The sequence below is a fragment of the Saccostrea echinata genome, unplaced genomic scaffold (genome assembly GCF_033153115.1).
Source record: "Saccostrea echinata isolate AGI-Se365-2 ecotype Australia unplaced genomic scaffold, CSIRO_AGI_Sech_v1 ptg000062l, whole genome shotgun sequence".
NCBI lineage: Eukaryota > Metazoa > Mollusca > Bivalvia > Ostreida > Ostreidae > Saccostrea > Saccostrea echinata.
The window spans coordinates 4,917,480-4,929,609 of record NW_026889811.1 but is presented as its reverse complement, the minus strand read 5'-3'; the positions used below and the strand labels follow the sequence as shown (position 1 = coordinate 4,929,609).

The following is a 12,130-nucleotide window of genomic DNA, read 5'->3' as shown; positions in this document are numbered from 1 at the left end:
ATTTTCTTTCATTGAACATGCAAATTCATGAAAACTGTTAAAGATATAAGGTTCAATTTAAGTACCATTTTGTGATAACTCACGCATATCAATTACACAGAGAAACTAAAAAAGTTTCTGTAGAGAAAGAATCAATTAAAATCCAGAGCTAGGGCAGACACAAATATAAGAAGTGTCTATTTCTGGTGTGTATAAGCAATGTGAGTATGTGATAATTCGCATAATTTCAAGTGGATTATCTTCATACAAAGCAGAAACACATTAATTTCTTATAATTAAATTCCTTTGGAGATACCTACATAAGTTTTTAATCGAACTTCAGCAAGTCATAGTGTTTTCTGCACCGAGATGATACATCCACTGATAAAAGATTAATGGTATTTAGTAACTTTATTTCGTAAGATTTTGTTTCAGTGATATCAACATATAAAACACATCTTTTCCATTCTATTTAATGACATACTTTAGAAAAAAGGTCAAATTTCAAGCTAGAAAAATAAAAGTTATACGTTATGATTATGTATTATGAGGGTTTATAAATGACAAATTATCAATTATCAAATCTATTTTCTATAATTTTCTATATATTTGTTCTATTAATTTTCGGTCTTGATTTACATCTGTAGTTAAAGGTTAATTGTTTTATTTGATGTTTAGAAAGAGCATTTTTGCACATGGTAGCAATATCTAATCCTTGACATCTCTTTCCTGTCACACGATATCAATGTCATTCACTCTTACTTGTTATCAACTTTATGGTTAGATCTTAGGATTGTGTTCTTTGAATGTGTTAATTATGTTAAGCTCTACCTAATTTCAGTCTTGTAAATTAATGTTATCCGGATTTACCCTGTCCATGCAACTGTCTTATCCTTAAGTTAATTGGCTGGACAGTACGAAAGTGGGAGGTGGTATCAAAGATTAGATGTGAGCGAGTTTAAATTGAGTCAATCTACGAAATTTCTTTGTTAAATTCAGTTTGTTCACAATGCATTTGTGAAATTAATATGTTTGGACATAATAAATTCTGAACTTTAAAACCGTTTTAATCATTAACAACAATAATACAATACACATATATTCAACTCTTAACTTTGAATTGATTTTATGCAGTTTTCTCCTACAATTACCGTGCGGAATTCACATAACATTAAAACAGTGCTAGAATTATGCAAGATACACTAAGGATCACTAGAATCGAGGATACATGGAATGGGGACCCATTAGCCAACATATATTTCACATTATTCCAAGTTCCATTATGTGCATTGGGTTTTAATCCTAGAACGTTACACATAATTTGGTAAAGTTCTATGTTTGCTAATGGTCTATGTTGATAGTTCTTCTTAAATGCTGAAAAAATATACACACAGGGTATTAGCATTATCCTTGTGATTAAGAATTCTTTTTTTGTTCAAAATTATAAATAAATCATACTTCGTTCTCAAAATTACCACATTTTCACATAAAAAGACATATTTTATTTTACTCTTGTTTTTCCCTTACCTGGTCCAGAAGCCCTGAAAGTAGCCCGCATTTCTGGAACTAAATTGTCAAATCCATGGATACCTATGTCTTTGGTTCCCGGTGGAATAACCTGTATTTCAATTAAGATGCACATGCTTTTAAACAATAATGTATGCCTCGGTGACGCAGAAACAATCAAATGATATTTTTTTATTCACTTTTATAATTTGAAGAATTAAAACTTATTTTCATTGATAGTTTTATGAAACAGTGTCATGTGGAAACCAAGATTTATTGTAATAATTACTTACACTACATTCGCTACATTTCCAAGGAGAAACCACTGCCACGCCATTGTCAGGTTCTATAACAATGGGCGCGGTTCGTCTATGGTTCTTTATATGATAACGGTCAGGAAGGGAGTCTTTTTTGTGAACTGTAATGTTTGGCTTGTTTGCCCTCACTAAGTCGTTGTATACCTTCGAATAAGAAATACGTTGACTTAAATTTAGTTGTTTTGCTTTGTGATATCAAGAGATTAAACTATCCACATTATGAAAAAAAGAATTTATTTGGCCTTTTTTCTTTACTTACGAACTTTTCTGCTATTATTTTCTTTATCTTTTTTCCCATTACTTGCATTATGGGTGTAATATAAGTATCATTTGTTTATCAATTCAACATCATTCAATGAAGAGAGATCACAATGGCGGCAAAATGGAGAAAGTAACTAAGTGGGGGAAGGGTAGATGAGGGACAAATTTCCCCAGTTGGTGCATTCCTAGTCAATAGCATTAACTATGACCTATTGACCTACATTTACCTTTACAATTAGTTACAATAACCCATGCCTCTTAATAACCTTTCAAGATGGGACCAAAGAGGTATATCAAGTTCAAATTCATAAATAGGGTCATGTAATAACCACTAATGGAATGAAAATTCACTAATGCTATAATGTGATATAATGTAGCATGTGTTACATTGTAACTTTGCAATAAATAATGATACAACTGTGTCATTAATTACAAATCAATTTGAGTTTTAATGATGCAACATCCACTAATGAAACAACATTTTTGTATATCATTAATGAATGTAAAGAAATTCACTTAATATGCTAGTATTATATAATACCAAAAGTTGGTTTTATTTCATTTCTTTAGTGGTGACCTGTATAATAGGGCGCAATTGAAAAAAAAAACGACCTGAGTTAAAAAAAGGAGAAGGGTCTCTTGCCGATATCCATATATACAGTCTTAATAACTATGAATACTTATGGAAAGCATAAATTCCGTTTTATTATTTTTTTTTTTCACAAACAACTTATTGTGAAAAAAGTACAAATTACGTGATTATAACAAAACAGGCATATGGGGACTTTTCAGATGAGAATGATAAATATATAAGAATATATAGTTCTTTACCTCTCGAACTATCTTGAAAATTTTGTTTAACTTTTTTTAAATATGATGAAGAATGTATGATTAACCTTATTTTATTTCGATGAAAACTTAATTTGTATCATATTGCAAAATCGTATTTACCTTTTCAATCATTCCTTCCTCTGGCCAGATTGTTAAAAAAGATGGCTCTTGAAATATGATTTTTATATTTGTAAGGTTCAAGGCATCAGTGATGTTTACTATCTTCGTAGTATTGATCATTCCGTGGTCAGAGAAAATCATTAAATTTACGTCATTATCAAGACCAGATGAAGTCAAATTCTGGCGAAAATAACTTAAAGTTTTGTCAACATCTACCAACATTTTATTTAATTCCACCGAATTTACACCGTAACGATGCCCAAACAAATCCAGAACTTCTAAGTATATCCCTGGGAAAAAACAACATTTTAGGCGTTTTAATAAAATGTCTTTAATTTTGCCTTTGCATTAAAAGAAAATATACATCGGGAAAAGCGAATACTTTCAAATTCAAATTTATGCTAGCTAAAGGTTACCAATCAGATCAGCAGAATTATTCCTCAGGAGTTCCATAGTTTGCTGAAGTGAGTATTCAAAATCTGAGAGCAGCGTGGCACGTGTATATTTTTCACAATATGTTGGTCTCACTCCCCGTATAGTTGCGTCACAGCCCGGCCAGTAAAACATGAAGGATTTTCTCCCCTGTAATTTTATAACTGAAATTAATAAGTTACCATATCAAATAATTTTTTTTTTACACTGGATTTATATAAACACCATAATTTGGATAAATCATGACCTCAGCAGGGATTCTGTTCTTGTATAGCTAAACTTGGCAGTTGTGTTTTATTAAATTAATACAAGATTTTTATTGAAGTCCAAACGTCGGTAAATTGTAAGAAATAAGAATACGTATTTAAAAATGCAGTATAAAGTATATGTATTTTTTGGAACCTGTATACCTCTGAATAAAGGGGTTTACATAAGAAATGATATTTTTATTCCTAAATTGGAAGGGTTTCAATACCTATCCATCTCTCTGACTTTCTGAAGCCTTAATCTTTCAATCATGTTCAATCATTTTATTTTGAAAGTGAACAACACAATGTTTGAACATTTCGTACGAGGGTTGTCCCAGAAAAACGCGAACACTTTCAATATTTTTCGTTTCACTTATATTATAAAGTTAAAAATTGGCATGCACCATAATTAACATTTTTTACATAATTCACAGAAATTTCAATAGAATACCTCTATAAATAACATGTTTCTCTCTGATAAACGAATCATTCAAAATAGCTCAAGGCGCAACATCGACGACGTCAAAACGTAGCTCGTTGAGTTTTAGAATTTGTTCAGGAATTGTGCGTCTTTAAAAATTCGTTCGAAGCAGAAATTCGATAATGCATTTGATTTTCTTTTAGTTACCGAGTTATCCATTTCACACGTACTACAGCTAATAATAAATCAAGGAATGAATTCTTTTTAAAGACAATTTTCCAACCCCGATCATAAACTTAACTGCTCGCATAGTTAACAGCGGTCTCCACGTATGACGTCCAGCTCTAGACTTTTCAGTTTGTCGTCATTTCTGTTGGTCTACCAAACGCTTTTTCCTTTGGATAATCAGTCCATTCATCTTTGAACCTCTTTTACTATGTATAAACCAGTGTCTGATACATGTATTTGTGTCGTTCCTTCGTTCCAGCTCTTTTCTCGTGTTAACAGGAGTCATACCCTACTCCACACAGTACTGAGTGATTAATTTGGTGCGCCGCATTATCGCACGACGTCGCCGTTTTAGACAATATATAACTAATAGTGGTTGGTTATATAACGTCATATTTTTGTCATTTATGAAGTCAAAGTATTAATGTTTGTACACACGAGTACTCTAGATCGTACAGTTTCTATGGATGTAATTTTTGTCACATTATATTTCCATATAGCCATGTAATAAAGAAAAAACGTAGATGGCTATGCTAATTTTGAAAGTCAAGAAATGGCCGTGCGGTGACCACCGATATTTAACAACCTTTAAATGCTATTTCTAAATGCATATGGCATTCCAACCTTATAGTATTTGGTCAAAATGACGGACGAAAATATCATTTCCCAACATTGTGCCAAAAATGAATAATTTTTGTCAAGTAGTTTGTGAAATATTTAAAAAGTTCGCGTTCTTCTGGGACAACCCTCTTAAGTTGGCATTTTATGACTTATTAGTGTATCTTCACCTTGTTAAAATGTAAGGGAATTATAGGGGGCCAAATTATTATAAGTATTAATTAGTAGTGGAGAATTAATCCCATAATTACTTTAGATTGACACAATAGTGGCTTATAATTCGAATGTGCATTGTATGTCATCACCCTGAAATTGTTATTGGAAAGTAAATATATCATGATTGTCTCTTGTTTCGGAATGTAATTTTCCCTGTATGTATTCTTTCGATTGTGCCATCGCTAGGACGTGTACAGCTCTACATTGGTCAAAGTTCACATCAAGAATGGACTATGTTGGGTGATGTTTGTTGTTTTATATGAAAGAAAATGCAATTCTTAGAGCATTTAAGCTTTCAACGAAATTGAGAGACATGAGTTTCATCTTCAAACAAATCGACATAATTTTCTTAGCTGGGATTGACATTTTTAGATGAAAATAAATGTGAAAAGTATATTCTATAAATGTCATTTAAAAGTCGCCCATTGTTCTTAACTTTCCATTCCTGAAAATACCCATGGACAATAGATTGACTTCAATAGTTTAATTTAATTGTTTACCTTAATCGAATTCAAATAGGTCAAGAAAACATTTATTTGCTTTTATATATATTTGATTCAAATATTTATTTCTTTAATTTTACTGTATAATGAAATTTGAAGATAACAAACATTAATCAAAACTCCGATAAACAATTCAAGTTATGAGCAGTACAAACACGTACTGACCTCTGAAAACAGAGGATGGATCAGGTGCCATAAAGATGAGAGCATCTCCTGTCGACTGGTCACACCCGTCGTGTGCCATTGTCATTACAGGATACACGGAAAATTCAATGTGGAAATAATAGCCTAGCAATTTATATAAAAGACGTCAGTCAACAAGTGACCAAACGATAGACTTTATTTGCTTATATGGTCATTGCATCGACGAAAGAATTTGCGAAATGCTGAGATTTTAAACGAGATTGTTGATATCCTTGTATCATCAACTTATCTGTCAGTAGCCTGCTTTGTTATAGAAAGTGTTCGTAGGTAGAAAAAACATAAGGCTTGTGTATCGAATCAAATGGGAATCATAATCACCGTATGAAGGTGATAATGATATATTGGGAAGTTGACGATAGAAAATTTTGTCATCACGTTTGTCATAAAGTTTAGATGTTAGTTTGCCATTAATGTATTTCTCTCTTAAATCATCCAAATACATGTATAAAACAGATGTGTCAGATTCATGATGTTTTTTTACTTAGAGATGAATGGGATATATCTAATCAATGTAGGAAAGAAAATTAATATCATTAATTAATAAAAAGTGTCGAAATATCTAGATGTTGAATTAAAAGCTACAGCAAGAGACTTGTTTTATCTAGCATGTAGAAGTTTTTAAAAAGTAAATTCTGCTTCATAAGAATACAAGAACTGGCGTGCTTATAATGTGACACATTTAGTACCTATCTGAATATCAATAGATTGTTAGAAGATCTAGTAAAAAAGATTACACAGATATTGTCAATATTTTAATTTTTAGATTTTTAACAATAAAAAAAAACACTGCATACTTGTTTTTCCGCTGTTACCCATAATGGTTCTGCATCATTCCACCAAAAAGGAAGACTTTGATCAGGGTTGAGACCAATTAGAAAGTTTTTGTCATGAATGGTGTCGTACATGAAATTCCCTACCATTCCATGGGATTCGCAATGTAGACCTGAATTTATGCCATATAAAGGTTAACTGAATTGGTTTTTAATAAGTGATCAAACTATATTTTAACACATTTTAACACCGAAGTTAGAGAAATACGTACGGATTTGGTTGATAGAACATTTGTTCATAATGTATGGTTTAACAAATTAACATTTGTGAAAGAAAACTGTACATAAATATGTATTAAAAAAAAGAAAGAAAGAAAAAAAAAAGAAACTAAATCGGAATTTTATACACATTGGAGAATTTTTTATTAAAAGAATTATACCACCAAACCTGTCATAATGGAGTAAAAGTTAGGATAAGATATCGATGGATAGTCAGGGACAATATACTCCGCCTTCACACCATCCCGTGCCATTTCAGCGAACCCAGGCATATCCACGTTGTCGAAATAATCCCACCGTAAACCGTCCATTAGTATAACGATGAGTTTTGAACTGTTCCCGAAATTTAGACTGGCAAACAGCAGTAAAATTCTCAACAGAAATATCATCTTCTCTCAAAATCTAAAAATTCACTGCATATAAAAATTTTACTACGATGAAGCAGGTACGCTTGTTTACATTAAATTTTCTCCCTTCTTTTTTCTTCTATGGTTTCACTACCATATTCTACATGTACCTACATTTAAGGAGATAAGCCTGATATATTTACATAACGTGGAAACTAAAATATTTAGAGAATGATGTTGCTCTTTTCTTGATTGATTTTTAAGTATCATAAGGAAAACTGTCCTCACTTTTTCTTGCTTTGCTACCTGTAATTTTCTCTCCATTTAAATATTCTGTACGGTAATTCTTAATTTGTGTACCATAAAGCAATTTTTTACACAGCAGTTGACTACATAAATTGTCTACTTTGTTTCAAATGATTTGTTGAAATTAATAACATAATCTTGTCAAAGTATTATTAATAATGAAACATAAATTCACTTTTAAGATGAATTTCCTGTCCAGTATATACATGTATATAGTATTACATGCACTTGATCGTGCAGGTCTACGATTATGGAGATTGTGACCTCGAAAGTGTAAAGGATTTTGAGTTAAACTATACTTCGATCTAATGAAATCTGCATCCGTGTGTGAAGGGGACTCACTTTTACATCAGCGACGGAAATATGTCAATTATTTAGTCTTCATGTATCAGATTGAGTGTGATATTCAGATATTTTCACCTTCGGTTCCAGCTTTTGTTAATATTAGGACATCACAGTTTACAACATAGTAAGATTGCTAATTAAATGTGTTGATTTTACATTTGATTCGGAAATACATTACATGTATATATGTATGGATATAGAATTCCAATTATGAAACGTTTTAACGAAATTCAAGAAATGCTAAAAATATGAATTTAAATGCTACTTCGTTTTTTCCTTACTTTCTTGCATAAATATATGGAGAAAAAATAATCTTCAATCAAACTTTCAAATGCATTTACGGTCAAACTAGACTAGTGATAGGATTTTCGCTTCATGAACTGGAGGTACCGAGTTCGATTAAAAACCATGACAAACCCAAGGATGCTAAAATTACGGAAAAATAATTCAAAATTACACAACCATTTATCAAAATATTTCTTAATAGAAGAATATACTCATACAAAGAGTTTAAAATCATTTATTAGAAACTGTGACAGTTACCTTGTCCTGTTTTCTAAATAATGCTTTCGTATCTACAACAGTATTATCATATCCGTTCATCCCTTTATGTTTTCCCAATTATAAGTAATAATCCCTCTTTAATTACAGAAATTCAATTTTACAATAGTTTCATTAATGGTGAAATGAAATTAGACAAAAAAACCTTTCGATAATAATTCTTTAAGCCATACAATTAGTTTTATGATTTGACCATTAATTATAACTGATAGGAGAATTCATGTACTGGTATTTTAAGTTTGAAATCAGAGAGCATGATTTTGATACATTTTGAGAATCAACAGAACAACATGTAACATTATGAAATTAACAGTTATCTGTGATCAGTTTTTGGCCAGAACAATTTAATTTGATTGCACCTGAGGCATCCAAAATATACAAAATAAAAGGCATCCAAGACGCAACAGACTATTTTGTTTGCTATAGATTTGTGATTTGGTTTCCTAGAATATTTTCATGAAGTGTAATGAACTGAAGAGCGTTTTTATTGCACTTACTTTGAGATTCAAACATATATTCCTTAGTAGCGGGTTTATAAAGACTATAAACGTATTTTTTTATCTATGTGATGTGACCTCAGTATTTTCTTTTTTCGTTCTGGAAAGTCGATTCGTTTATTAATTAATGTTTCAGGTAAACACTTGTACTTCTGTTTTAGGGAAAAAGTGCTTTCATAAAATTTAGTAAAAACTGTAAAGATTTTAATCATTTACATTTTTATATGTAAATGAATTGAAATGAAAATGAGGAGGCATAGTTTTGTAACAATAAATAATCTATCCACGAAAAACGAAGTCTGAAAACTTGAGAAAGAAACAATGTGGAAAACCTACAAAGTTACTCGCGATTTTTTTCAAGCCACTGTTCTCTAAAGCATTGATATCATGCATACATACAGGTATACCTTCTGTCAAAAACAAACACAGGGTCTGCATCTTTAAGCAAAGAAAATACTTTGGTATCCCAATTTCTTATCGTACGTCAAATGTACGATAGCTTTCTGGTATAAAAATTCTTACATGTAACAAATGTTGAAAACGATGATTAAAATCTTTATAATTTTAGAGTTCACATCAGTGTAACTGTTGTCAACAGAAATCAGCCAGGCCGCTTGGACATTGTTAGCTTTCTCTTTCATAATATTCTAGCTGGAAAACATGTTTTATTGCAAAGAAAGGTTTGGATCGAGGAGGTTGCATGATTTACACAACGTACCCCGATACTGGTCTCTGGTTACTGAACATTGAGAATAACATTTTCATAGACTGAAATAAAGTTTTAGTGTATCTTTGTTTAGGATGAACAGTTTTTCTAGATACGAAGGGGAAAAAAAGAATACTTTCCATCTTACTTTTCACTTCTTCATTATTTAATTTGCTCTTAATTAATTGCACTCACCTAGACCTAGTACTACTTGAAATGTTACAATATGTACGGAAAAGGTAAATATAAAATACGAAGTTTGACATTTCATAAATTTCATACGAAATTATATATTTTTATGAGATACACTTTCATTAATCTTGCACATGTGTGTTACCCTCCCACTCCCCTAATTAAATATACTAGTAGTCTATTACAATGTAAATATTGCCAGTACTGTATTCACGAAATTCACAAGTGTTTCTCAAGTAAATGTGGTTTTAAAATGTGGTAAATAAATGATATGGATAGACAAAGAGACGGATGACACATCTCTAGCCTTCGACGAAAAGACATTGAATATTGTCTGTGTCTAGCTGTGTTTCATGTTAAGTGCATGATTTTGACGGCATTCATGTCTATGCTGTCTTCTATGTTTATAATATTTGATTATTTCAAGGTTGCGGATTTATATTAGACAGAGTGAGTCAATATTAACCAGTTTCTCTAATATTGTGTGAAAGGAAGAATAAATATTAGATGGTGCATTACCGTTGAAATATCTTAAACAATAAGAAATCAATGTTAACGACAATCGACAACGTTAACGACAATCTTGGGAGTTCAGTTTTTGATTATAAAATTACTGCGCTTAACAAATCAAACATACTTGGTTAAATCACAATGGTTTAAAAATGATAAAAAAAAATAAAATGGTTTTAAATTGTTATTTATTGTCAATATGAAATTAAAAGATATTAACACTGTATATTGGATTGAGATCCTTAACTCTTTTGTTAGTTACAACCAAACACTTTAAACCAAATCACCGAAATGAGATGTGAAATATAATTTATTTGAATATGGCACTAACAAGTAAGTTATTCATTAATTATACTTAATAAATATGATAAATGTATCAATCTACATTTAGTTTACGCATACGTATTCCCAGATGCAATGAATATTAACACATTAATTTTAATCGCGTTCATTGATGAAATAAGAATTACATTTTGTGCCAAGTGTTTATTACAATCTATTTAAACATAGATGAAAATACCCCGACGGAAGCCAGAGAACCGCTATCTGCCTACCGGGATGACCTCCATTAGAACCTGGCGGAATAGAGCTTCCACAAGTGACTGAGGCGGGAACGGGCCTCTTGGTGCCCCCAACAAGAGTGAATGTCACACCAAATGAACGAATTCAAGTTCTAACTCGAGCTCTTACTCTATACCTGCCTCACCTGGTATACAACAACTAGATGAGGATAATATCCCCCAGGGGTAGGCCCCAAACCTTGCATTTGGTACCCACGAGGATCAGGCTGGTCCCTAAGGTACCGCTGAGGTAATTCCAAAATACTCCCCGGTTCTGAGGATAGATTACCCAGAATTCTGAGCTAGACATCAGAGAATTTCTCATTGCCTTCAATATTCCTGGAATATATTTTTATAACAAATTTTTCAGACTATAACAGGACATGATTTAAGCAAGGTAACCTCTCTTCTCCGATAACTATTTTCCACATCGCAGGTTCCACTTAAAGATGATAATAGTTTCAAGCTGTTCCATTCGTATTTACATCTCGTCCAATCAGGATTAATTCCTCTAAAAACATCGCTTCCATGCAGAAGAGCAATCAATCAATATAATAAGTGTATTTTTTTTTCTGTTCACTTTTCATAATTGATATCTGATTAACAAGTATCGTATACTCTTGCAACTTATTATTCAAAGAGGTCCTTGTTTGCTCTGCTCCAATTTGTATTATTTCAATGTACCTTTGGGCTTGATTACTGTTCAAAATCTCCATGCATATTTCATTCATTTATTTCCAAGAATATTAATATTCTTTAATGCATGCTTATTTATTATTATTATTATTAATTTACATATATTTTTCATAAGATCAATAGAAAATAAATTTAAAAATATGAAATTGAGTAAAATAAATGAAGAATGCTAATAAATATAATTATATAAACATTTATGTCCCTTTGTTATTCCTACAAGTCTGAAGCCAAGTTAACTGAGCTAGTTTGTTTGATGGATTGAAAAAAAATAACAGCAGTATTGAAAGTGAAGAAATGTCATTTATTCAAGCAAACGACGCAAAACAAAAATGCACATAGTTAGGGGGTCAGAAGAGACTAGAAAAAAACTTCTAAAGAACACAAAAATCTTTGGCATCATATTATGCAAGAACTGACCCGCTAAAGTTAAACATTCCATAATCAGGCACTGATATGCCTGCCATCAAAAAGGGTGGG

At 31.5% G+C, this 12,130-nt stretch overlaps 1 protein-coding gene across 1 annotated transcript; it reads right to left on the bottom strand.

Annotated features, from left to right (window-relative positions):
• Positions 1-1,150: 1,150 nt before the first annotated feature.
• LOC133175319 (glycerophosphocholine cholinephosphodiesterase ENPP6-like) lies at positions 1,151-7,322 on the bottom strand. Its single transcript, XM_061310413.1, has 7 exons — positions 7,103-7,322; positions 6,679-6,827; positions 3,431-3,596; positions 3,015-3,304; positions 1,779-1,946; positions 1,507-1,597; positions 1,151-1,353 (listed from the first exon to the last, which is right to left on the bottom strand). Exons 1-7 carry the CDS (start codon positions 7,320-7,322, stop codon positions 1,151-1,153), a joined length of 1,287 nt encoding a protein of 428 aa, XP_061166397.1.
• Positions 7,323-12,130: the final 4,808 nt, after the last annotated feature.